The sequence below is a fragment of the Daucus carota genome, chromosome 6 (genome assembly GCF_001625215.2).
Source record: "Daucus carota subsp. sativus chromosome 6, DH1 v3.0, whole genome shotgun sequence".
Taxonomy (NCBI): Eukaryota; Viridiplantae; Streptophyta; class Magnoliopsida; order Apiales; family Apiaceae; genus Daucus; species Daucus carota.
Genome location: NC_030386.2, coordinates 31243805 through 31270676, shown reverse-complemented (window position 1 = coordinate 31270676; position 26872 = coordinate 31243805). Strand labels below are relative to the sequence as shown.

Genomic DNA, 26872 nt, shown 5'->3' with positions numbered 1-26872 from the left:
TTTGTTTTGTTCTTCGGACATGTTTGTTGTTGTTAATTTTTTTATGATTTATTTTGTATACATGAAAAAAATTATTCATGCATTATCTGTTTGCTCCGTTCAAGCAACTAAGTGAGCTGTTTATACAGTATTAAAATATAAAGATCGTTACAAGTAAGGGTATTTATAGACCACTATCTCACGGATTTTAAGTTTTTTGTGCGCAATCAATCCAAAAAAAATTGTAGTAAGGTGACAATGTAAGAACATGATTACTTTTCAAAAAAAAAAAACACAAATAAAATTATGATTCGCCGCGCTTTAAATTGTTGATTACGTGTATAAATTGATTTTCATTTTTTCACCATGAATGATAGTCCAGTTTTACAATTTTATATATTAGTATTTGTATTACATCAAAATTTTTATAATATAAAATTTATTTTATCCTACAAATATTAATTTTGAAATATTAATATATTTTTTATTGACAACCACAAAATTATTTTATTCTACAAATATTAATATTGAATCATTAATATAATTTTTATAGGCCGCCGCAATGCGCGGTTTCTCAACTAGTTGTTATTAAAGTATCTCTTCTTGTTTAACATATACTCCCTCCGGCCAAAGGAGAAAGAAAAGTCGGTTAACTGGAGGAATTTATTGATTTTTAATATATAAAAAGAAGAGGAAGGTAATAGAATGGATGAAAAGTGGAGAAGTGGTGGTTATTTGGTAAGTTTTGAAATATAAAGAATGGATGAAAAGGGGAGAAGTGGTGGTTATTTGGTAAGTTTTGAAATATAAAGAATTAGATGATACATTTAAAGAAAAGAAAAGTGTAACAAAAAATTTATTCAGCGATAATCAATTGAAAACAAGCGGATTTTTATAAATTTTTCTTGTGGTGTGCCTCTCATTTTTTTTGGGTGTGTATACAAGAACAAGGTTCAATGGTTCATTTTGAACTTTGATTTGATTCAATACGATTCGTATATATTACTAATCCGATATATGTATACTATTCATGATCTGTATTACCAGTTGCCAGTTGCCACTAATAAAATTAATTTTATTGCTGAAAATTCGAGTGTTGAAGTTAAATTAAAACAAACGATATCTGGACAGGGGACAACAAACTTGGGTACACCATACTTTTCAATAGCAAAGCTTGCTTATTGTATGGATTCGTTTCAACTATAAAGTATACTAAATTTAAAACAAATGAATGAGAAATTTGTAAGCAGCAGTTTATGATTGTGTTCATGGCAACATGGTTGAATCAATCAATATAAGAAGGTTGAAATTTAGCAATCTTGTTTTTCCTCCTGCTTGTAGCAGCCAGGGTAAATTTAGTGGATGGAAGAAGCTCATGGATAATGTAATCAAAACTGGTAACATTAGAATACAATCTTACACTGTATAATCTCATTTCCGAATGGGAGTAATAACCACAGGACAAACCTACTAGTATGCGACATGGCCAGAGTATTACAATGACAATCTACAATTGCGTCTTGATGATAAGCCTTTCATTCATCAAATGTGCTCATGAATCCCCCAAGAAAACCTGCTCCATTGCAATCTCCGCACAAAATTTCCTTTTTACCTCTGAAAAAGAAGATATAATCTCTAATTATTCAGCATATGGTAAAATTAGTCTTCTGAAAAAGGAACTGCTAGGAGTTGTGCCTTTCAAAATTAGCTGCAGTAGATCTAAAATTCACTTCTATCCACAAAATATGCTGTTGAGATCTGTATAATTGTAGGGTTACTGAAAAGAATTCCTGCAAGGAGTTCGGATATTACTTTTATATGCAAGGAATTCCCCCGAAAGAATCTGTGCAAAAGGAGCTTTAATAATACAGCACAGCACACCCTTTCTCACTTCCTATATCGACTCTGGCCTCATTCCCTTCTCAATAGGAATCGTGCCCGCTCTACTCATCTCCTTGCGTATGACTTTTCTATGCAAGGCTCACTCTTTTTATCGACTCTAACCTCATTCCTTTCTTCATATAAATCGTGTCCAACTTTAGTACTCATCATTTCACTTTTGTTACCTTAACTTAAGCCATGTCAGGCAGTTTTCACAAGTGAACTGAGGATGGTTTAGTTTTCACACACATGTTACCCCAACTCTAATGAAAGAGGGAAATATGACATAGTCCTATGTGAATTCATGCAAATATATTTGTAGTTGTCAGCATTACTGAGAACTATATGGAAATCATGATGATACTTGTAGAAGCAACTTTTTTCATTATTAAATTTATATGACAAGTGATTTGTCAGCACTAAAACCGAGTATATACCTGCAAAGCCAACATGTTCCACCAGCTTTAAATCGCCCATTGAAGTGATCGATGGAATTAACTCCATTACCCTCACACTGCTTACACACTATTGCACCTAGTGATCATAAATAAAAAGTTGATAGCCAACTCAAAAGAAAGTTGCTTACAGAAATAAAATCGTCAAACTGAAGTGTCTGAGCTTGAAAGTGCTAGCGATGCAAGATAATTATCGAAGTGCTAATAGTCATGAAAGTATCATTATTAGCCTATTCTTCTAATGATTTGAACTTGCTAAATCTAGTGGGCCGAACACTACAGGATGAAGAAAGAACTTAGGTTGGGCCAAGTTAAAATATCTCCAATTAATGAATCGATTTATATAGTAGTACACTCAGAGTGATGAGTTTGAATGTATGCGTGTCAACTTGCAATGGTGCGATATACATAATTGCTACATAATATATATGATGCGTAATTGTAAGATACTAACAAAAGCAAATCCAACCCAATAATACGCATAGCAGATGGGTGGGCATGTATACAATATTCATTAGATATGTTTCAATTTCCCAAGAACAAGAAAGAGCAAAAGTGGAGGTGGGGTTAAGGGATCTTAAGAGTTGATTCATTACATTATTAGGAAAGCATAATTAGCTCTACAACATAAACATGTGTAGAAAGGTTCTGCTTGAATCAAAGGGCTTCTCTGACATTTACTTGTGGAGGTCAAACATCCATATAGATTATCCTCTGGTTTTGAATGATTATACCAGGCAGTCAAGCTAAATAACGATTTCATGATACCATCATTATAATAACAGGGTTGCAAATTTAACTAACCAATTATCTTTAAACCCGTCCAAGTTGAGCGCACATTAGCATTTGTTTCAAATATGAAGAATACTCTAAATTTGAACCTCGAACTCAAATTGAAAGAAAAAATAAAAATGATCAATTACAAGACAGTGTGATTAGGAACGAAAAGTAGTAACACCAGCAAATATCTAGAATAAACTAACCATTTCCCTCACACTTAGAACAGACTATTGTTTTTGCTTTTGTGTCAGGATTAGTGTTTGCAGCCTGCAAAACCATGTTTAATTTAATATCAACTTACATAATAACCCAAATAGAGAGCAATAGCAATATAAATCATCTCATTTTAAAAATGCAATATCTATTGGCAAATACGTAAAACTGACATCAGGAACAGTGTCATGTGAACTATTATTTCCCAATCCCACATCACAAGATATATGATGCATTCAAATGCGTAAAGTTCAAATTTCGACAACCACTAGCAAAGAAATTTGTCAGGAGAAGATAGGTTTCAGTTTGCAAGAAGATCCAGTTTTCAGGTTCGAAAATGAACAGTATTGTTATCTAATAATGGTCAAACAGAAAATAAGAAGCTAGTTACTGATAATTAATGCTAATTCTGGAACTAAAAATATAGAGTGTAATTACATTTTAACAATTTTCACCACAACAATATCAACACAAGTTATTCATATTTCTGACAATTCAATAGAAGCATAAACAAATATGGTTTCAGAATTCATCCTATTAAAATTAATTAGCAAGGATGATAATCAAGCCAAAACACTGCCAGACTAGAGCTCACTTCAACTTAAAAGTTTGAAGCAAGGACTCACTATAAATTTGATCCTCAAACCTCGACTCGCCTAAATCGTGGCACTCAAAGTTGGCTAGAATTTTAAATTACTGTACTCAATCAAACATGTAATATACAAATTGAGCATCAGAAGTTGAATAATCCTATAACTGACTTGAGTTCGGCTCAATTATACAGAGCCAAATTCGTATCCTTCACTGTTTGAGCTTGATTAGCTCAGAAAACTCGAATCCTTAACAATTCACTGAAGAAACATTATTTAAAGAATAAGTAGCAAATAAGGCAAATAGAAATCTCACCTTAACTTCCAGAGTTTGAAATGTGGCAATTCTATTGTTCTGAGTAACATCATTCATCCATTGTACTTTCAAAGCACTACCATATCCAATAATAACCCCTGAAATCAATCATTCATCAAACCCAGTAAAAATGAATACTTTACAACTAAAATGTATCTATGCAAATACAGAACATACAAAACCTTACATATGAACTTATTAAACGAAGAATCCTGAATTCAATCATTCATCAAACCCAATAAAAATTAAAACTTTACAACTAAAATGTATCTATGCAGATACAAAACATACAAAAACATACATATGAGCTTACAAAACAAAGAATCATACCTGGTTTGCTTGGGGGTTTGCAAGAGATAAGAGGGGAGAAACATATAGAACTAGACATAATAATATCTCTTTTTCTTGGGAGAATTTGTGAATTGAGCAAGAAAATGATAAGGGTTTTAACTAGTGAGTGTTGGGGTTAAGTAACAAAGAAGATAAGGCAAATTTTTCATCTTTAAATACCCTGTTATACCCTTTCAGTATGTGATCAAATATAGCTATCCTTTCAATCAGAAACAGACTCTTGGAGGGCATTGAGGTCATTTTCATTTTGTACACAAATAACCCGGGTAGATCAATCCATCAGAGCATCACTCATTCTTGCAGAGCCAATCAGACAAAGATCACACACACTGACACACTTGTGTGTGTATTTTTTGGCTCTGGTTTCTGTAACAGAGGGGGAAAGTGAAAATGGAGAGCCTAATCTTATCTGCTACTCGCTTCATTCCAGCACAAAGTAAGAACTTTTCATCAAGATTTTACCTTTTTTTTGTATTTTTGGCTAAGTAAGATTTTACTTTTTAATGAGCTTCTAATGCAAGATTTTAATTAGTTTAAAATAAAATTGGAGATTCCCTTAAGTAATGAAGCATTAATGCAAGAATTTTAGGTGTATAATATGCTAAGTTGTAATAATTGTTGGTTTATTGATGCGAAATGATGTTGTTTGCAACTTTTGTTTTGACAGATAGAGAAATGAGTGGGGTTGTAAGAAGTTTTCAGAGCTCATTTTATGGCAAAGAGATAGGAAACAAGTTGTTTGTGAGCAAAGATGTCGATACACAGAGGAGAAGCCGTGCCACGATCACCTCACTGGTTCTTATACTTTGGATTTTTTTTAAGTACCTGTTCAATTAGATGCTGTCTCATATGTTAATTTTGTTGTTTTGTTAGTATTTTCATCTTTTTTCTCTTACTTGATATGCGCTGTTTAGAGTAAGCGCAAGTGACATGAGACAATGTGATTCAATAAACAAGTTGTCGCTTTTCAGTTAATAGATGTAAAATGAAACGTTGTTTTTTGAATTTAGTGTATCATTTCTTTGTCTCCTAAGGGTAGTGGGAATAGTTTTATTACTCAAGTTTGTAAAATTTGTGATTGTGAGCTGCTAGTACATAAGATAGTTGATTTAGACACTTTTGAGGATACCGTATTCTGTATTTCTGTTGGATTATGTCGCTTTTCAAATTCTTCTGCAGTTCGGAAGGAAGGTAAAGAAAGCCACTGTAGTCCCAACTGTTGTTCCTGATCCAGATTACCGGATACCAGTTGTTTTACTTGGTGGGTGTTGAATGCATTCGATTTTTTTTATTAACTTGTCTATTTTAGCAAGAGATGCTATTTCTAATGATTAATTTCTTTATTGGCTTTCTGATTCCTTTTGATTGACATTAGCAAGTTCATAAATTTCTGTCAAAATGGTAATATATGTATAATTTATAATATGAAACAGGTTTGGCTGGTGGCCTGGGTTATACAGATAATCTGTTAGCAGCTGCTCCTGTTGGCCTTTTAGGATTACTCTTATTATTCCAGGTATTAAAATATCTCGTTAGCTAGTACAATCTTCCAAGTACAGTACCCAGTAAGACTTATCATTGAAATTTATTACACAAGTGAATTCATAAAGTGAATTTTATGACGGAGAAAGTATGATTTTCTTATATTATCATATCACTGATTAGCTTTTCGCTATCACTATGCATCTAACATCCTCTGTAGTCATCTAATGCCTGTTTCTTATTTCAGACAACGAGGGTGAGATTTGTATTCGACAATGAGGCTCTGGTAGGTCTTTAAATCTATAAAAATTTGTGAAACAAATATATATGTCTGGCAAGAAATGTGATATATGCATTAGATTTCTTTCTTTCTCTTTTTGATAATCAAACTCACTCACTTACCCACCTTGTATTTCACAATATTCTTAGATGTGTTAAAGATTGTAACACTGTTAAGGTTCTCAGGCTGACTATGTATCTATGTAGAGACTAGAGTATGATTTGCTTAAGAAAAACTTTACTTCAAGATTGGTTTTAATGTATCATATTATATTTATTCTTTATTACAGACAGTAATTAAACTCGTTTTAGTTTCTTTCATGTTGCGCAAAACAGAACTTAGCCAGTCTTGCAAACTAATCGACTGTATTTCTGCATCAAACTTGGAAACTAGATATTTCTACAACCTCAAAACCGGATACATAAAGTTAACCTTTGCTTTGAACTATTGGTTCTCTTAGCATTCCAACTTCATATTAGTGATAGTCAAGAAGTTGATGTGACTATGCAAGGATGCATGAGTGTACGCTTTATCCTACACCAAAGGGGTTTCATGCTATTATTTTTATATTGTATTCCTTGAGATCACTGCCTGCTACATTTGCTTTTTGGAAAACTAGGCTTTATGTCGTTATGTATATCTTGGAAAACATTTAAATCTGGATTTTGACCTTCTAGTGATTATTTAGGTCCTTGCTAATCTTAGATTTCGAATAAACCTTAAACATTATGGTCAGTCGTCAGACCTTAATGTTTCACTATTTTTTTTCTTGTAGGAGGTGAAAGTTGGAAAGGAGCTGGACGAGTCGGGTGAAAATGTCTTTGTGGGTGGAAAAAACCGCTGGAAGTAAGTTTTATTTTATCCTGCTACATTGCACATACCACTGGTTTTTTAATAATCAACATCATAAACAGATATTCAACATTTGTCAATTGGGAGTTGTGGTGGCCAAACTTTCCAGTTTTGGTGTATTTTAAGGAGACACAAACGAAACCTGAAGGACAAGTGCATTTTTTCCCAGTGATTTTTGTAAGTATACTACTGTGATAATGAGCTTATTTAAAAATGATGAACCCACTAACTTTGGCAGAATTAGAAATTTACTATTGACCAATACTGTTTTGCCTAATCCTTCTTTGAATTTGCTTTGTCGGGATTTCTTTGTCTGTTTCCAATAGAATGGGAAGCAACTCTATGATATTATGGTGGAACGAGCTGGTCCCTCGCAAACTAGTGGGCCGAAGTAGTCCTAGAGCTTGATCTGACTGTCCACACAATCTGGCATCATGCAAGGTATGCAGCACCAAATTTGAGTGAATGGTTATATTTTGATTTCAAAAATCCCTGTCCAATTGCATTTTAAAGAGGTTTGAAACTTCAGTGAAATCAGCATAACAAGGTTATTCTTCCTAAAACGGCCAGAAGGTCTCTATTACATGAGTATAATTGTATGTCTTTGATATTAAGTTTCGCAGGATGATGTCGTTTCTGTTGATTGAAGACTACATAAAGTACATATATGAATGGAAGTGACACGCCATCATCCTGTAGTTACCAGTATTGCCATTTACAAATGCTTATATCAGGTGCAAAGAGGATAGCTAAACTTGAGTAGTTATATCTGATCATACAGTTAATTGGGAAAATGTGTGTCATCGATGTAATAGAGGATAATATGTTGCAGGTTTGCAGCTGTAACTTTAAATTTAAGTCGCTGAATGTAATAGTTTGTGATTATATTTGAATTAAGATGCCAAATAAGTTTTCCATGATTTTCAGGCTTGTCATTGCAAATATTTGCAGATACAAGTTCTTCCGTGCATGTTTATGCATTATACTGCATCCTTCAAGTTTAGAATCATAAACTTTGCAATGGAGCAAAATGTGTAAAATATTTTGTTAAGAGAACAAATTCCGCACAAACAAAAACAAATAACTGAAGTACAAACCTAAATCCTCAAATTCATAAGCAGTATTACTGAATTTGAAACCCGACCTTGTAAATTATAATTTACAATCCTCAGCGATTTATGTATATGATCATTTGAAAAAGGTTTTGTAAGAATAATAATGTTCAACCTCAAATCTTATATATTTACGTAGCGTGCCTGCTTTCTACCAAACCTATTTTAGAGTTCTTCTTTGACAAGCACCAATGTCTAGCTACAAGTCCCTGCTTAACTCACTACTAATTGCTCGTCAGTACTCAAACCTCTATTTAAAAAACAGGTGGTTTTAAACGAACTTAATTTGATTTCGGTTAAAAACACAGATTTCATTTCACTTAATGTTTTAAATTAATGCAAGTTTCTTGTTTACTCTATATAACACCTGTTTCTTCTTTGTATTTATGGAATAATAAATTTTTTCATCTGTTTTGTAGACAAAGGTGTGTAAATACACATTCTACAATCTAAGCTGTTCCATTGTCAAGATCATGGTAAAAGTCTCCACATGACACACAAACCCACAATATTTCTTTATAATGTATAGATGTAACAATTTGATATTGTGCTCTTATAATATCATGGATCCATACTAATGCAGGAACTCGTAGCATGGTTTCTGATAACCGGGCTTATTTCGTTTCACATCACATATTCAGATGCTCAACCAGCTGATGTCAACGTAATCGAAAATGGAGCTAATGGTGATGGCAAAACAGACAGTACCAGAGTACATTACATATATGTTTCTTTCATAGTTGCAGTAACAGAAATATATTGTGATTCACTTGGAAAATTCTTAATTTATGTTGCATCTGCGCAGGCTTTCAACAAGGCTTGGGATGTGGCATGTGGTATCACAGGCGCCAGTGCTAAATTAGTAGTTCCTCAAGGGCGGTTCTTGGTGAAACAAACCACATTTAAAGGGCCATGCAAGGCCGCCAAGATCATTGTAGAGGTACATATATGTTAATCAATTTTTCACCGAGAAATAAATTGATACAAAAATCTAAAATGTTATAGATAATCAATGTAGCTTGGTGGTACAATTGTGGCACCAGATACACCTAAGGCGTGGGACGGATTGGATGCTGGAGTTTGGCTAGTATTTGAAGCAGTGAATGGAATGACATTGGATGGATTAGGCAACAAAGGTGGCTTCAATGGCAATGGCAAAGGCTGGTGGGATCAGTCATGTAGATACCATCCCGATTTGGTCTGTATGTTTTCTACAACGTTACGAGGCAATGCAACTGATTTCTTACTAACATGATTTTCATATTCTGTGTGGAATTTCAGAAAGGCTGCACCAAGCTAGCACCCACAGTAAGTCATGTTATACACACTTACATGATCAAAACAATGTCTTACCTTGCCTTGATAAGTAATCATTATGAATGAAATAATGTAATATATGCAATATGCAGAGTTTAAAGTTCTTTAAGAGCAACAACCTAAGAATCAAAGGAGTGAATATTGTACAGAGTCCGCAAACTCATGTACTGTTGTTTAAAACCGACAGAGTCACTATTGACTCCGTTAATATCGATTCTCCTAAAGATAGTCCTAACACTGATGGCATCCACATCCAATCGGCCAACGGAGTGAGCATTAGTAACTGCAAGATCAAAAATGGTAAGTGGTTACCATATGTACCCCTCTCCTTTCAGTAATATGGGTAATAATTGTGATCACGGTAGCTTCCTAAATATTAACATGAATCTCATATTGCAATTCCATTTTCTTAATAATATAACCAGCTAACTCGACATCAACTTACAGGTGATGACAATATCTCTATTGGTGATCACTGCCTCAACATTAAAATAAACAATATTGAATGTGGACCTGGAGGTCATGGCATAAGGTAGGCTTATCGGTTGTTCCTCTCTTCATTTCCTATCTGTTTATAACATAAGGTACAAGATAAAAAATGACATACCTGCCGGCCTGCCTGCAGCATTGGAAGCTTAGGCAAGGATGGAGGTCAAGTAGAAGTGAGGAATATTCATGTTAAAAATGTTTCTTTCACCGACACTACAAATGGAGCTCGAATCAAAACATGGCAGGTATATGTACATATGTTCGCGTAAATAAGGCCAATTTGATCGACTTATAATGGTACAAAGAGAAGATAAAACTCTTAACTACTATTACATACTTCGTAAATTAATAGGTTGGGAAGGGAGTTGTTCAAAATGTCATATATGAAGACATTAAGCTTGAAGCCTGTGAAGCCCCAATAGTGATTGACCAAAATTACTGTGCGGTCCGAGGTGCTTGCAAAGAAAAAGCAGTAAGTTTCCCTGTACGCACATAAACCATTTTATTTATGAACGCACATTGTATTGAAGTGAAGCGAATAATTTGTTTTTTGTTTGAATGATAAGGGGTCGGGAGTTCAAATAAGTGATGTGGTGTTCAAGAATTTCCATGGGACAGCGGCATTAGCAGAAACAATACAAATGGGATGTAGCAAATCATTCCCGTGCAAAGGGATAACACTGGATGCCATAGACTTGTCACCGGCCAAGGGAGTGCCTTGTAAAGCCATATGCACCGACGCCCATGGGACCGAGAAAGGAACTGTTAAACCAGGCCCCTGTCTTCTTGCCCAGGCTAATGAGCTTTAGACCTCCTCCCTTACATATCAAATTTTGCATCGGCTTAGTTAATCAAATAATTAGTCATTGAGTGATTTTATATCATGGATTTATTGGTGTCCACGATAAATATATATAGTTAACATCGCCATAGAATCTGTTCTTATAAAGGATACAAAGAATAAGCGACACACGCGACAGATCTAGATTAAACAATAAACTGCTAGTTTTTAAGACATGCTAAACAAATTGTACAGATCGTTATATTTGCAAAACAATATCAAACCAAAAAATATAATGTGGTGCTAAATCGGAGTAAGAATTCTATTTACAGAGCCAAAGAATCCAGATAACTTTGTTGATCAGGCTTGAGTGCTAGCAGCCAATGAAGTACAATAATTGAGTCCTCAATGTTATTCTATTTTGTTTGGTATTAAAGGAGATGGAATCCTTGGCCGGTGTGATATTCCTCATTGACTTGAAAAAGACTTCATTTGTTTTATTGGATGTCAAGAACTCGAAAGCATCAAAAACCTAATAAACTCTGTAATATTCCTCAGTTGTCTTTATCCTACAGCTACTCACATGTATCATTTCACTAAAATTTAAAAGTCCTCTGTTAGAATCTGGGAACAGCTCGTGTCCGTATATGTGTAGGCATATATAAGCTCTACAACAACCAAAAGTTATTACTTGGTAGTTGTAGATTCATTTCAAAGTTGAAACAACATTGTTGTTATTGAGGCCAAGTATTTCTGATGGAAGTGATCAACAATTTTGTGAGTCTGAAGTCACACATAGATGGTTCGCCGCAAGAAAGTGATTTTGAAATCTTAACTGAAACACTTCCTTTGTCGGTTGTGGCTGGATCCAAAGATGTGCTAGTGAAAAACATGTATGTGTCTATTGATCCGTACCAGTTGAACCGGATGAAGAGTCTCAGCTCCTCGCAGACCAGTGGTTCAAGTTATGCAGTCGGTGTCACACTTGGCCAGGTAAGCTCAGTACAAATACCTATGAAGCATTAGATTATAATTAGTGGATCTGAATGCAGTGAAGATGATATTATATATGTTCGGAATTGCAGGCCATTGATGCTTATGGTGTCGGCAAGGTTGTAGCTTCCGGTCATCCTGATTTTGAGAAGGATGATTTGGTTATTGGACTAATCAGCTGGGGAGAGTATAGCATTGTGAAAGAGGGGAGCATTTTGAACAAACTGAACTCACTGGGATTTCCCTATACGTACCATGTTGGTATCTTAGGTATATATGTTATACTGGGGTGTTTGGCTAGGCTTAAAAGTCCAACTTCTAAGCTTATAAGTCAGAATCAGCTTATTCGTACTTTTTGTGTGAAGAATTTATAAATCAACTTTCGACTTATAAGTCAGAATACGAGAAGTTGAAAATCCTAACTTTTTTAGTGATTTATTTTATTTTTGAAATTTGATGTTACAGAAATGTAAAACACCTCTATAAAAGATAATAAAATTATTACTGCTTCTTTTCTTCACTGTCCTGAACTGTTATGTTGTTTATATGATCAGGATTCAGTGGACTTACAGCCTATGCTGGTTTCTTTGATGTATGCAAACCTAAGAAGGGGGAGAAAGTGTTTGTATCCGCTGCTTCTGGTTCCGTAGGCAATCTAGTTGGACAATATGCAAAGCTTCTCGGATGCTATGTTGTTGGCTGCGCTGGTACCCAGAAAAAGGTCATGATGCAAAATTTAGCTACCTACAATAATTACTCAAACTAATTGCATCATAACTGTAAGTTATCTTGCTATAACAAGATTCGTTGACACAGGGGAAGTCACCACTAGCATACAAAAATTAGGTTTCATCTGCATACTTTAACATGCGCTTAATGTTTATTAGCAGAATTCAGTCTGAAACTATTGTGATGAATAATATATAGGTGGATTTGTTGAAAAGTAAACTTGGATTCGACGAAGCGTTTAATTACAAAGAAGAAGGAGATCTGAAAGCAGCTCTGAAGAAATACTTTCCAGATGGCATAGACATATATTTCGACAATGTGGGAGCAGAAATGTTGGAGGCAGCAGTTGCTAACATGAACTCATTTGGCAGAGTTGCTGTGTGTGGTGTGATATCTGAATACACAGACAAAGCAAAACGTGCGGCGCCTGATATGATAGACGTTGTGTACAAACGAATAACTATCAGAGGATTCTTGGCCGGAGACTACATGTCCTTGTTTCCGGAATTTATGACAGCAACAACTGATCACCTTCAGACTGGAAAAATGCATGCACTTGAAGACATTTCACAAGGTCTAGAAAGTGTTCCATCAGCTTTTGCAGGGATTTTTCGTGGCGATAATGTTGGGAAGAAGATTGTTCAAATCGCGGAGGAGTGAAAAGTTTGGTATCTTGAGGAACCTTCTACTTTATAGTCTCTACAGTGTTTTGTATTGTTAATTGCAGAGTTTGATTCTCCAACTGAACCTGTATTTTACCAAAAACGGCTAAAAGGTCTAATTGTTCTAAATTCTCTGCCAATACCAAATATGATAGAAATATCACGTGAATGTTTGGCTACTACTCCTTCTGGCTTCTTTTTATAAAAAGTCGCTTCTACTCTTTTCACCCTTTTGTATAACATTTATAAAAACCAGAAAATGTTAGGTTTTGTTTCGAGGTTCGACTTATTTCCCAAACAATTTAATCACTTCAAAGTCTTAATTTACCTCTCATTTATATAATTCATTTCTTTACTTTATGGAAAAAACCTTGTTTTTAATTTTATCCAAACAGCCCCAACAACTCAAGGTGTCATCCATTTTTAAAAGTTCACGAGGTTTTTATTGTTAACTTCTACTCTATTAATATATTAAAGCGTGTGTATAGTTTAAAATTTATTATTTATAATTTAAATTTTAACTTCATTTTAATAGTGTTTTACTTAGTTTTAATATTAATGAACTGAAATTTGATTAAATTATATTAACTGACTGATTATAATTTTTCTTGAAATATGTATAATAAACTTTTATTATCTATGTACAAATATTTTTTTATTAGTAAAACAATATTTTTTTAATTAATTTTAAATCAATTTGACACACACACACATATAACATATTAATTCTTATAACACGAGTTGTTTTAGTTTAACTATAAATTTATTTGATTGTTTAACACTGCATATACAAGATAATTAGTATCACAATCTTAAATTGTTACAATCTTGTTATTAAGTATGAATACAGAAATATAAAGAAAGATTATTTACAAATGCTTTTGTATTTGACATAATTAGATAACATTTAGTTTCTGAATCTTCGAACATATTCGCAAAGTTGAAATATAGAGTTGGCTTGATATTCTCGGAAGCAACTTGTTTTAAATGTCTGTCAACCTTACAACAAGATTCGCTAAAAGTCTTAAATTAGAAACTTAACTCGAAACTTCTCAGAAGCAGCTTATTTTGTATGTTTCTCAATCTTACAATAAGATCAGCTAAAAAGTTTGAAATAGAAAACTAGCTCGAAACTTCTCGGAAACGGTCTCTTTTGTTTAGAATTCGTGAAAACTTCTTTAAATTGATTATTCATTAAATAATACATTAGTTTTTCAAATTGATCATATATCGTTTTTAGTATATTCATGTGTGTCATTCATTTACTCCTCTATTCATTAATTGTTCATCTTTTATATAAACTAAAAGATAAATCATATACATTTGCAAATAAATTTTCCTTTTTGAAATATACCTATCAATTCATCATATTTCAAAACTTTCTAAAAATAAAAAAGATTATGATATAAAAATCAGTCCCGCTCATTATTTTTTATCCATTTTTCCGATCTAAGTTGCATCATTTTATCAGTTTTTCTTGAAATTCGTGTGTTGACTCTAATACATAGGTGTTTGTCTCGGTTTTTTAAGTTCAGTTTCGGACTTGACGTAAGAAATAATTTACTTGTATTGTTTGTGTAAGTAATTTATAGTCAATTTTAACTCATACTTCGGAATCGGATAAGTTGAAAATCCTAAATATTTCAGTGACTTATTTTCATTTTGAAAATTTTATTTTATAAAAATATAAAAAGCCTTTATAAAAATATTTTATAATGTTTATTTGTCATATTATTAAATCTTATAACCAATAATTTATAAATATCAAAAATTTATCCAAAAACGTAAAATAAAAATAAAAATTTCACTTTCTAGTTTCTATTGACAGTAGCAACTTACGCCACGGCCCAGAAAATACACGGCTTCTTAAATTCACCGTGTCTATGATGTCGTATGAAAGAGCGTTAAAACGGTGAACCTAACCATTTATCCTTATCAAAATAAACGCACAGAAACAGATCCAACGGATGAGAATAGACGATGAGTAAAAGCTAGGGTTTGATGAACAACCGCCTCTGATATATAACACAAACACTGTAACCTTCACCCGGTGCGGTGCAGTCTTTGTCTGCCCTCCCAAATCAAAAAAATAATCTCTCTCTCTCTCTCTCCCCCCCTCTCTCTCATCATCGTCAATTTTTCATCTCTCGACGATTTATCCCAAAAAATCTCAAAAAATATAAACACAAATTATATCTATTTCTATATAATCACTAGTATTCTACCCTAGGGTTTTAAAAAAAAATCTAAAAAAGGAGAATCGAATCAAATCAATGGCTCAGATTCAAGTTCAACCTCAGCAGCAGCAACAGCAGATTCCTGTTTCTGGATCTAACGGAGTTTCGGCCGGAGCGGCGGCAAACGCCGGCGGCAGCAATCAGTTCACGACGACGTCGTTGTATGTTGGAGATTTGGATCAAAGCGTGACTGATTCGCAGCTGTATGACTTGTTTAACCAAGTCGGTCAGGTTGTGTCGGTTAGGGTTTGTAGAGATTTGAGTACTGGCCGCTCTCTGGGTTACGGTTATGTTAACTATAGCAATCAGCAAGATGGTAACCAATCCTCTCTCTCTGTGTGTATTGTTTGATTTGATTTGTGGTTGATGATTTTTATGTATGCATGTTGGTTAATTATTATAATTGTTGCTTTATGAATTAGGGTTTAGTGGTTTTTGATTCGTAATTGAGCTGTGAATTGCGATTGTTAGTTTGTGATTGAAATGTTATCGAGATTATGTTGGTTTTGAATTGGGATCGCTTGGAGTGATATGTACTGTTGGGGATATATGCATGTTGATTAATTATTAGAGCTGTCCCTAATATGAATTTAGGGATAGCCAGTTCTGTAGGTTTTGAAATGTAATTGATGGCAACGTAATTGAAACATTACTCAACTGAAATGTCCGTTCTGTTTATTGAGCTTGCCATTGAGTATTGTTGGAGTATTACAGCAAAATTAATGGCTGTGCTAAAGTAGATGGAGCTATTGTTTTGGTGTCAAATTATGGCTATGACACCATCGACACACTATTGGATAAGAGTCACCATAATTTAGACGGGACGGGTTTTACATTTTTGTCAATTCCTCGCATATTTTCTGTCTGTATTTTATATATCAGTTGGTATTTATATCCTGTCTGTATTTTTATATCTCAGTTGGTATTTATAGCCTTAAGTGACCAGACCGTTGTCAGTGCTTTTGATGTTTGCGGCGGTTCTCTTATCATTCTCATTTATATGGGTGTGGTTGTGAAAATATTGCGTTGTCCTTTAATTAGTTTGATTAATTATTTGCTCTGTTTTGAGTCTTGTTGTGGATATATCAGTTGCTATTTTTTCTTCACTCAGAGAAAGCGATGAGTTAATTAATGTGTACAGTCATTATACACTGCTTCATCAGTAATAATTTAACTTTTCCATTATGTATTTGTTTTAGCGACGAGGGCTATTGATGTCTTGAATTTCACTCCGCTGAATAACAAGACAATTCGAGTGAGTGTTTCTCGTCGGGATCCTACTGATCGGAAGAGTGGAGCTGGTAATATTTTTATCAAGGTACTAAAAAACTTTAGAGTGCTTTAAACGTTTTCTTCATAACATGAGTATATGTATTAATTTCTTAGATGTTAAGTCATGCATTTTGAATGGGTAAGTAAGTTTGGCATCATTTGGTAAACCTTTGCCCATTATTTAATAACGTTACCTGATGATTGCCATTCTGAAATGAATTTTAATTTTTCTGTAATTATATTATTTGTTGAAAGAAGGCTATTACTTGAGTTTTTTTCTGAAAACGTTTTTGCGGTGTTAAATATAACTTTTTTGTTTTATCAGAAGAAAATATACATACATGTATTATGTATATGAGATTACAATTTTTTGTCTGCTTTGGCGGGCACCAACCCATATTTTTTGATATCATTCTGTGGCTAACTCTAGGGGTCTCTCTGTGTGTTATATTAGGGTTTTGTTGTTTCTGGTTTCTCGTTGGCCTGGTAAAGATATACTTAAAAAGTCATTTATATTTTTTTTCCATTTTTGTGTTGTGCAGAACTTGGACAAGTCAATAGATATCAAAGCCTTGCATGAAACATTTTCAAGCTTCGGAACTATCATTTCCTGCAAGATAGCAACTGATGCCTCTGGCCAGTCTAAAGGCTATGGGTTTGTTCAGTATGATAGTGAAGAAGCTGCTCAGACTGCTATTGACAAGCTAAATGGCATGTTGATGAATGACAAGCAAGTTTATGTTGGTGTATTTTTGCGCAAGCAAGATAGAGATAGTGAGATGAGCAAAACTAAATTTAACAACATATATGTGAAAAATCTTTCTGATTCTACATCTGAAGATGATCTCAGGAAAACCTTTGGTGAGTATGGAACAATTACCAGTGTAGTAGTAATGAGAGATGCAGATGGAAAATCAAAGTGTTTTGGCTTTGTCAACTTTGAGAATCCCGAAGATGCTGCTAAAGCTGTTGATGCACTGAACGGGAAGAAGTTCGACGATAAAGAATGGTATGTTGGTAAAGCTCAGAAAAAATCAGAAAGAGAAGTCGAGCTCAAAAGTAGGTTTGAGCAAACTGTGAAGGAGCAGGTCGACAAATACCAAGGGGTTAATTTGTATGTCAAAAACTTAGATGACACCATTGATGATGAAAAACTGAAGGAGTTGTTCTCTGAATATGGAACTATCACTTCATGCAAGGTTTGTTTTTTCTCATTTCATTATATGTTGTTTAAGGAAGTTTATCTTGGAGATTACTCAATTTGTTGTTGATGGCCTTACAGGTCATGCGTGATCCTAGCGGTATCAGCCGGGGATCTGGATTTGTTGCATTTTCAACTCCTGAAGAAGCTTCTAGAGCTGTAAGTGCTCTGTCTATACTTTGTTCAGCCTCACCCAAATTCTTATTGTAGTAAGCTGATCAGTTTTTTGACCAAACTACAGCTTGGTGAGATGAATGGAAAAATGATTGTCAGCAAACCACTCTATGTTGCACTTGCTCAGAGGAAAGAAGAAAGAAGAGCTAGGTTACAGGTACAAAATGTTTATTTTAGTCATCTCTGGCCTGCTGGAATGTTCATGGAATCATAGATAAATGTTGTCTGGTGAACTTTGCACAAACATGTGTACTCATTTTAATGAAATGATATGCCTTTGTGTTAACTAAACATATTACATTTATTTCTCTCTTTGCATTGATAGTACAAAGTTATAAGAAATAGTTCACTGTTTTTCAACTTTTAATAGACATGCAAATCTGGGGAAGTCAGGAATATATGGTTTGATAAGTGCCAAGCGGTCAAGCTTCAGTAGTTTTCAGCATCTGATGTGATAAAGTTCTTTTTTGTGAGGCTACGGAACTAATTTCAAACCTTCCAAGTGAAGTTCTGTTGCATATTATTCTACCTCTAAAGTGGTTGTTTCTTAAATGAATTTATACTGCAATGGGGACTTGAAGTCCTAATCATTTGGTGCGAATATAACTATTGATTTATTGCTTATAAACTAATTTGTTTTTGTAATATCTGGGATATCTTTTGCTTGTTTTACAAGACAGTGTTATATTATATTGTATAACAAATAGTGAATGATTACAGGCCCAGTTTTCACAGATGAGGCCTGTTGCAATGCCTCCATCCATGGGCCCTCGTATGCCGATGTATTCACCTGGTGCTCCTGGTATGGGACAGCAACTCTTTTATGGACAAGCACCTCCTGCAATGATTGCACCCCAGGTATTTTTTCTTTTACAAGTTGGACTCCTTATGGAGTGTTATAAATGTATTACTGATATGAAAGCTAAAAGAGTTTGATGTACTGGCTCCAAAAGCATTTTGTTATTCTTTTGTTAGTAGAAAAATAAGGCTGAAAAGTGAACGGCCTGTTACAGTTGGTTATACAAGCCATCTTAGCTTCCTCTAGTTTCTGGGTTTAGTGGTAGACTGGTATTAGTTTTTTAATGCGAGATAAATTCGAACTCCAATAAATGAGAGGGGAATAACATTGTTTTTACTTCAGCATATACATCTGTATCTATATCTACATCTATCTATATATAATATGAGGCTGAAATAATCCTTCTTGTAGGCTGGTTTTGGCTACCAGCAACAGCTGGTTCCAGGGATGAGGCCTGGTGGAGGGCCAATGCCAAATTTCTTCATGCCAATGGTACAGCAAGGTCAGCAGGGACAGAGACCTGGTGGAAGGCGTGGTGCAGGTCCAGCACAACAGACTCAGCAACCTGTTCCTATGATGCCCCAACAGGTATGTTGAAATTGTATACTGCATCTTTTACGCTGTTTCTCAGTTGTACTCTTTTAAGGTATATATCTGGTTTAATTAAATGGGCATTTCTTTTTCAGCTCATGCCCAGGGGCCGCATGTATCGTTTCCCACCTGGTCGCAATGTTGGTGATGTTACCATGCCAGGTGTTGGAGGGGGAATGCTTCCAGTTCCCTACAACATGGGTGGCATGCTTCCTAGAGAGGCTGCTATGGGTCAGCCTATGCCAATTACAGCATTGGCTTCTGCACTTGCTAATGCTCCAGCAGACCAGCAAAGGACTGTAAGTTTTTGTGCAGATTTTAGGATTTTATCTTTAGTTTCATACAAAGGTATGTAATTTTAACCCTTTTGATTTATGGCAGATGCTTGGGGAAAATCTATACCCGCTTGTCGACCAGTTAGAGCATGATCATGCAGCCAAAGTCACAGGCATGCTTTTAGAGATGGACCAAACTGAAGTTCTGCATTTGTTAGAGTCACCTGATGCTCTGAAGGCAAAAGTGGCCGAGGCCATGGATGTTTTGAGGAATGTATCTCAGCCTAATGTAGCTGATCAACTAGGTGGACTCTCTTTAAACGAGAACCTCGTTTCTTAAGATCTGTCCAGGCTGGCGATTCTCGTTTGACCTTGGGATCCTTTTCTGTGAAGGCTGGAGGTTCTAGTCTTTGTTTCTTTATCATCTAGTGTCTCGGACCACGAACCGAACTGTGTTAAGTTTAATACTGAACGTAAGTGCATCTTGTTTCCTTGACAGTTTCTCTTTGACTATTGAATTTGGTTTGGAGCTACGGCTTTGGTTTGATATTTACCTTTTACTATGTCATTAGTCAAATCCGTTAGAAATCGTTGTTATTGTGTTGATTTCTAATGATAGTAATAATAATATTATTGGGTACTATAATTATATTATTGTATATCCTCATATATTTCTGAGGGACGGAGAGAGAATAGTTAAGTCATTTGGCATTTGCTATTATATGCTATCAATCCCTGGGCTTCTTACCAAGAGCATCTTCAATGGAATTTTCAAAATTAGAGCCCAATGGGCCTCAATGGGATTCTATCCGTTTTTAAAAATTTAAGAGTTTACTTTCTTCCCTCACCTCTAAGGGAGAACATTCAAAATAACATCGTTTTAACTTTTTAAAAAAAATATAATCTCTCAGTTCAAGAATCAATAGATAAAGTGTTGGAGTTGGTACAGTGCATGGTCTGGAAGAGCCGTTTGTGTTCTGTTTTTTCTATTTGACAAGAGCCCGCTTTGGTGTCTGGCTGTATTGGTTGAAATTTCTTAGCGGATGCTGGGTAGGGCTGTAAAATGATCCGGGTGATCCCGGGTACCCTTCTGCTCAAGTACCGGATCATTTAATTTTTAGCTTGTCCAGATTTGGGTCCGGGATCGTTTTATTCGGATATAAACCGATCCTGGGTATTTGAGATTCGGATCTGAACCGGATATGATCCAGTATCGTATTTTCTATTTATTAACCGGGTAGTTTATGATCCATCGAATATGAGCCGGATATGATCCACTAACATTAAATATCATTATTATTTCAGTCGTTCAATAATTATCATTTAGTCTAGGTAAACATAATATTATAAAGTATAATAATATTAAATTAAAACTTATAGTTATATGTTGGTATATATTATTTATTAAATATATATGAAGATAATAAGCATGATCACATTAAATAAATCATATTTTATGAAGATATAAACTTAAATAAGATATTAAAATTTTATAAAATGATGACTATTTACTTGCAAATATGATAATGTTAAAATATAATATGTATATGAGCTTGAATCGAATATGAACCGTGGATCATATTCGGTTATTCGGGTAGGATCATATTATGAAAAAATATATGAGACCGAATCTGAGCGGGTATAGGTGTGCTCGTATCCGGGATCATATATTATACGGGCTTAGTTTTTCCGCCAGATTTCGATCGTTTTCAAAACGGATATGAGACATGTATCATATTTTTGAGCCGAGACACCGGATAGTCCGTATCAATTTACAGCCCTAATGCTGGGTTCGGATTTTTCTAAAAGTGAATCGATGGTTGAAGAAGTATTAAATTTTATTATCAAATCTCATAAAAGTACATAAATGAAAATGGACCAGGATTAGCTGTTAAAAATTACATGAAAAAAGTCGGCGACTTTAGAAATGAACAATAGTAATCTGGAATGTATTAATTAATTGAGCGACTGAGTAAATGTAGTGCTGTTCTCAGAGACCTGGGATGAGCCGATATCTTATCTCGACTAATCTTCGGTTTGCAGTCATCGTCCATATCCATTGATGACTTTATAGTCCAGCACAGATTTCTGTTGATTACTCGAACAGTTTTAATGTATACTTTCAGTAAGGAGCGACTTTTTGAGGATACTCAAGAAACCGACATTCATCTTTGTATATCATAAATGTGTTGGAAGTAAAAAAACGGAAAAATTACATGGAGTACGCATTTTAGAGTCTCGGAGTTTCGTTTTTCGAAATTATATATAATTATAATCTCACGATTTTAGTTTTGATTTTTTTCTTCTACAATTTCATAGACACCGACAATTTCATAAACATTACTCGAGCTGTTGTTCCCCGCAATAGCAGATGGCCTAAATCAAATTAATATACGACTAAAATCTTACCTAAAGATCCGAGTTTCTGTCCTTCTGATAAGAGGTTATTATTTTTATTATTTTTGTCAGGTCTAATAAGAGATGTTATATCAATAATATAATACTTCTTTGATTTTCATAGTTAAAATTTGTAAGATTTGAACTTTTTAAGTTACTGATAAGAGGTTATTATTTTTGTCAGGTCTAATAAGAGATGTTATATCAATAATATAATAATTCTTTGATTTTTCATAGTTAAAATTTGTAAGATTTGAACTTTTTACTAGTGATATCGTTGATTTGAACACGTTTTTTTTTAGGATTTTTCTCTTTACAAAGAGTATCCAGAGTAATCAGCTGCTTCCGTTAGCTATGTCCCCCTTCTGCCGGTATTAACCAGATTTTCTACAACAGCAGATTCAAAGCACCCGATGTACATGAGAAAATCGTTTTCGAAGGTCTGACTGGTGTATGCATCCTCTGGACTATTATCATCCCTTTAGTTGTCTCGTCCCGACATATTACCAGTAATTAGTCGAGTGAGGGACCGTGAACTTATTAGAATACAATATGATGCTCGTAACCCCTCCTTTATTATGCATGGGGACTTGGCTACTGCCTCCAGTGATTCGGTACATAGGGAAGGGCATCTCAACATCCCGAGGTTTTGAGAGAATTAATGATTTACAAAATTTTACTTAAATCTAGAATTTCTGATAACTTGGCTGGATAAAATGTCTTCAAATTTTACGTCCGCTAACTGATAGAGACAAGGAAGATTTGAGAAGTCAAAGGACGAGGGGGCCATTTACAGAAACCTACAGCGAAATGTGTTTGGTGAAGAAAACTTAACCATCACAGGACAAACCGAGAGACAGAAATTTTAAAGCTTTTGGCCTTTAGCTCACATGGTATGGACGCTGGCTGAACAAGTTTTGCATACAAGTCCTCGAAAAGAAAAGGCGAAAGGGATTCATTCATGTTATTTGGGTCTTCTGTTAAGCATTGCCCTTCTCTTCACAGTGTTCTCAGTTTTCTGATTATGCCACGACGCCCTCTATTATTTTCTTTGGCTGTCATAGGTTCTCAAAAAATCTTCTTCAAGGCCTTATCACGAAGAAGGGTCCCCAGTTGTTTCCAAATCTTCGGAAGATGCATCATGCACGAAATGAAGTTAAAATATGAAATTTACTCTACTGTATAAGTATCCGTCGACTCAGAATCCATTGTTAAACAGACAGTATTCTCCTCATTTGTTAAACATGGCTGCTCAATTCCAGTTCAGTGTATGCCTTCTCTTGATGACAATTTCTCAATTCATATCCGCTTCATTAGCTCATGAAATGAATTGTTACATTGTTCATATGGACATATCAGCCATGCCTAAAGCCTATTCTAACCACCATAGCTGGTACTTGGCTACTCTTGCCTCCATAACCGACAACTCAAAATTGACCACAACTTCAGTTCCCTCCACAAAAATTATCTATACTTACACTAATGTCATGCATGGCTTTAGTGCAATTCTTTCTGATTCAGAACTTGAATCCCTTAGCAGCTTACCAGGCTATGTTTCGTCCTTCAGAGACGCCCCTGTAAATCTTGACACAACTTATTCGTTCAAGTTCCTTGGCCTTAACTCCAATTATGGTGCATGGCCAGATTCCGATTATGGCAGAGATGTCATAATTGGTGTCATTGACACTGGCATTTGGCCGGAGAGTAAGAGCTATGATGATTATGGAATGACACCTACTCCACTCAAGTGGAAGGGAGCTTGTGAGATTGGGACACAGTTTAATTCCTCAATGTGTAACAAGAAGCTTGTTGGAGCCCGTTACTTTAGTAAAGGCTTACTAGCTAACAATCCTAATCTTACAATTTCAATGAATTCTCCCCGGGACACTGATGGACATGGCACTCACACCTCCTCCACAGCTGCTGGAAACTATGTTGACAATGCATCCTATTTTGGTTATGCTTATGGAACTGCCAGAGGCATGGCTCCACATGCTCGAGTTGCCATGTATAAGGCCTTGTTTAATGAAGGCTCCGTCAGTTCAGATATCTTAGCCGCCATTGATCAAGCAATCGAGGATGGTGTAGATGTTTTATCATTATCTTTCGGCTTAAATGATGTAGCATTGTTTGAAGATCCAGTCGCCATAGCTACGTTTGCAGCCATTGAAAAGGGCATATTTGTTTCAACATCAGCAGGCAATCAAGGCCCTCTTCTTGAGACACTACACAATGGCACACCCTGGGTTTTAACAGTTGCAGCTGGCTCAATTGATCGTGAATACGTTGGAAGAATAATTCTTGGCAATGGAGTTACAATCACAGGACAAACACTCTACCCTAACAATTTAACTCATAGCCAAAATTTTCCTCTCGTTTTCATGGGTGAATGTGACGATGTCAAGAAGATTGGGACTGGATTTGTCGTGTGCCAAGACAAGACGGGTGCATTGAGTGAGCAAGTATATGCTTGTCTTAATGCAAATGTTTCAGGTGGTATCTTCATAACAAACAATTCTGACCTTGGCTTTTTCCGCGATAGCTCTTTCCCAGCTCTATTCCTGAATCACCAAGACGGTGAAACCATTTTGAAGTACATCAACATGAACCAGAAGGCACAAGCTAGCTTTGAGTTTCAGAAAACAAGCATCGGTGCAAAGGCAGCACCGAAAGTAGCAGCCTATAGCTCCAGAGGACCTTCTGCAAGTTGCCCATTTGTTCTAAAACCTGACATTATGGGACCTGGTGACCTTATCTTAGCTTCATGGCCTTCAAATGTGGCAGCAACAGAAGGTTCATCTCAGTATTTTAGTAACTTCAATCTCCTATCTGGAACATCAATGTCGTGCCCTCATGTGGCAGGGATTGCGGCTCTGCTCAGAGGTGTGCATCCTAAATGGAGCCCTGCAGCAATCCGGTCTGCAATGATGACAACATCAGACTTTCTGGACAACAAATATAATCCGATCCTCGATAGTGGAGCACTGAACCATCCAGCCTCTCCTCTTGCCTCTGGAGCTGGCCATGTCAATCCCAACAAGGCGCTGGATCCAGGGCTCATTTACGACGTAAAGGCAGCAGATTACATCAATCTTCTTTGTGCATTAAATTATACCAGCAAACAGATACAAACTGTTACTAGATCAGCTTCATATAGTTGCTCCACTGCATCACTGGACCTCAATTATCCTTCTTTCATTGCATACTTCAATGCAAATGATACATCAAACTCGAACGAGCTGACTGTGCAAGAATTTCACAGGACTGTGACTAATGTTGGAGATAAAACATCCGTTTATGAAGCGAAAATAACACATATGGATGGTTTAAATGTCAATGTTGTTCCGGAGAAGTTAAGTTTCAAAGATAAATATGAGATGCAAAGCTACAGACTGAGTATACAAGGTCCGAGACGGATGAAAAACAAGATTATTCATGGTTCTATCAGTTGGATAGAAGTCAGTGGCAGACATGTTGTGAGAAGTCCTATTGTGGCTACAAATCTCAGCTCCCGAATATTGTCAGGGAGAAAATAATTTGACTTGTGTTTCAGTTACTACATGAATAAACATTGCAAAAAATATTGTTGTTGCGATTGTGTAGAAAATTGATTCGAGTTTGATCTAGCATGAGGTGCAATTCTTTATTTTTGTTAATAATGTAGTGGAAATTAAAATCTTGGAAGTATTTAAGTTATTTCGAATCGATCACGAAGAGAATATTGCTCAGAAAATGATTGTAACGTAAACGAAATGGCCTCCTAACCGGATCACGAGCGCTCATCCAATATCGGGGTACAGGAGTCGAACTTAGATCCTCCGTAAAGGTAAACCTAAGCTCTGATATCATAAGTGACCAGTTCTTTCAAAGTCTTACCGGGCGGAGTACTTATAATCTGTGAGGTTCTAGCAGAGGGCAAAAGGAAAACGATAGCCCCTTCAAATAACTATCATAGTTGCCATATGTTTGGCAGGCTGTCCATATGTTAGCAAGCCTAGATATATGGGCTTAGCCAAGTGTTTTATATGAGTACATCTGTAGATGCGTTAATATAATTGGTCCAAGACTAACATGATGTTAAGAGCCCTCTTTTGTGGTGCCCTTTTTTTTTTTTTTTCTTTTCCCTGAGATACTAATATCAGAATGAGGCAAGGCTAGTGCTAACTGTTTGGACTTTGGTGAAACAGTGATGAGTTCGTCGTCATATGCGCAGGACATGTGCGTCCTGAAAAGAGACTTTATTAGGGAATTACCAGAGCTCTGCAATTTCTCTATTTCAGCTTTTTAAATCTTAACCTCTGCTAATTTTTACTCTAATACAAAGAACAATTCCAACTATTACATAATACATGCATATCAAAATTCCATTAAAATTATGCTCCATGACTCCATCTGTTCTAAAATAAGTAGTTTTGATTTTTTATACGTAATTTGAGGCCAAAGAAAAATATATTTCTACACTTTTTTTTTTTCGAATTCTCTTTGTCTGAAATCCCTGTCCTACGATCCAAATGCCTCCTATCAAGCTGAATTCCTAACTGCTATACGTACGTTTGTTTTTGTTGGTTTCCAAATTTTTGTTTAGGCACAGAACATTTTATTATGACACAAAAACTGAAATGAAACAATCAGTAAAAGTGGAGTGGAATATAATGGCTCTTTTC

General features: G+C 35.3%; 6 protein-coding genes across 7 annotated transcripts; 5 read left to right on the top strand and 1 right to left on the bottom strand.

Annotated features, from left to right (window-relative positions):
• Window positions 1-1359: 1359 nt before the first annotated feature.
• Window positions 1360-4704, bottom strand: LOC108227967 (protein BUNDLE SHEATH DEFECTIVE 2, chloroplastic). Its single transcript, XM_017403381.2, has 5 exons — window positions 4545-4704; window positions 4215-4312; window positions 3299-3362; window positions 2298-2394; window positions 1360-1593 (listed from the first exon to the last, which is right to left on the bottom strand). The coding sequence occupies exons 1-5, from the start codon at window positions 4600-4602 to the stop codon at window positions 1515-1517; spliced, it is 396 nt and encodes a 131-aa protein (XP_017258870.1). The 5' UTR covers window positions 4603-4704; the 3' UTR covers window positions 1360-1514.
• Window positions 4705-4840: 136 nt separating this feature from the next.
• Window positions 4841-8099, top strand: LOC108227966 (uncharacterized). Of its 2 annotated transcripts, none has more exons than XM_017403380.2 (9): window positions 4841-5001; window positions 5233-5360; window positions 5745-5826; window positions 5999-6081; window positions 6295-6333; window positions 7103-7173; window positions 7242-7356; window positions 7506-7620; window positions 7803-8099. In XM_017403380.2, the coding sequence occupies exons 1-8, from the start codon at window positions 4956-4958 to the stop codon at window positions 7572-7574; spliced, it is 633 nt and encodes a 210-aa protein (XP_017258869.1). In that variant the 5' UTR covers window positions 4841-4955; the 3' UTR covers window positions 7575-7620; window positions 7803-8099. The 2 variants fall into 2 exon arrangements, with proteins under 2 accessions (XP_017258869.1, XP_017258868.1); XM_017403379.2 differs by having other exon boundaries at window positions 7795-8099.
• Window positions 7973-11328, top strand: LOC108226234 (probable polygalacturonase At1g80170). The gene is made up of 11 exons (XM_017401182.2): window positions 7973-8011; window positions 8711-8767; window positions 8875-9003; window positions 9097-9231; window positions 9310-9489; window positions 9573-9599; window positions 9701-9908; window positions 10056-10140; window positions 10234-10342; window positions 10450-10569; window positions 10664-11328. Exons 1-11 carry the CDS (start codon window positions 7973-7975, stop codon window positions 10904-10906), a joined length of 1332 nt encoding a protein of 443 aa, XP_017256671.1. The 3' UTR covers window positions 10907-11328.
• Window positions 11329-11493: 165 nt separating this feature from the next.
• Window positions 11494-13444, top strand: LOC108225534 (2-alkenal reductase (NADP(+)-dependent)). Its single transcript, XM_017400424.2, has 4 exons — window positions 11494-11871; window positions 11964-12141; window positions 12426-12592; window positions 12799-13444. The coding sequence occupies exons 1-4, from the start codon at window positions 11635-11637 to the stop codon at window positions 13258-13260; spliced, it is 1044 nt and encodes a 347-aa protein (XP_017255913.1). The 5' UTR covers window positions 11494-11634; the 3' UTR covers window positions 13261-13444.
• A 1847-nt stretch (window positions 13445-15291) lies between these two features.
• LOC108227507 (polyadenylate-binding protein 8) lies at window positions 15292-20344 on the top strand. The gene is made up of 9 exons (XM_017402687.2): window positions 15292-15815; window positions 16699-16817; window positions 17314-17970; window positions 18054-18131; window positions 18214-18303; window positions 18867-19004; window positions 19357-19533; window positions 19632-19835; window positions 19918-20344. The coding sequence occupies exons 1-9, from the start codon at window positions 15536-15538 to the stop codon at window positions 20149-20151; spliced, it is 1977 nt and encodes a 658-aa protein (XP_017258176.1). The 5' UTR covers window positions 15292-15535; the 3' UTR covers window positions 20152-20344.
• Window positions 20345-23285: 2941 nt separating this feature from the next.
• LOC108225515 (subtilisin-like protease SBT3) lies at window positions 23286-25841 on the top strand. Its single transcript, XM_017400401.2, has one exon. It carries the CDS (start codon window positions 23372-23374, stop codon window positions 25742-25744), a length of 2373 nt encoding a protein of 790 aa, XP_017255890.1. The 5' UTR covers window positions 23286-23371; the 3' UTR covers window positions 25745-25841.
• The last annotated feature ends 1031 nt before the right edge of the window (window positions 25842-26872 follow it).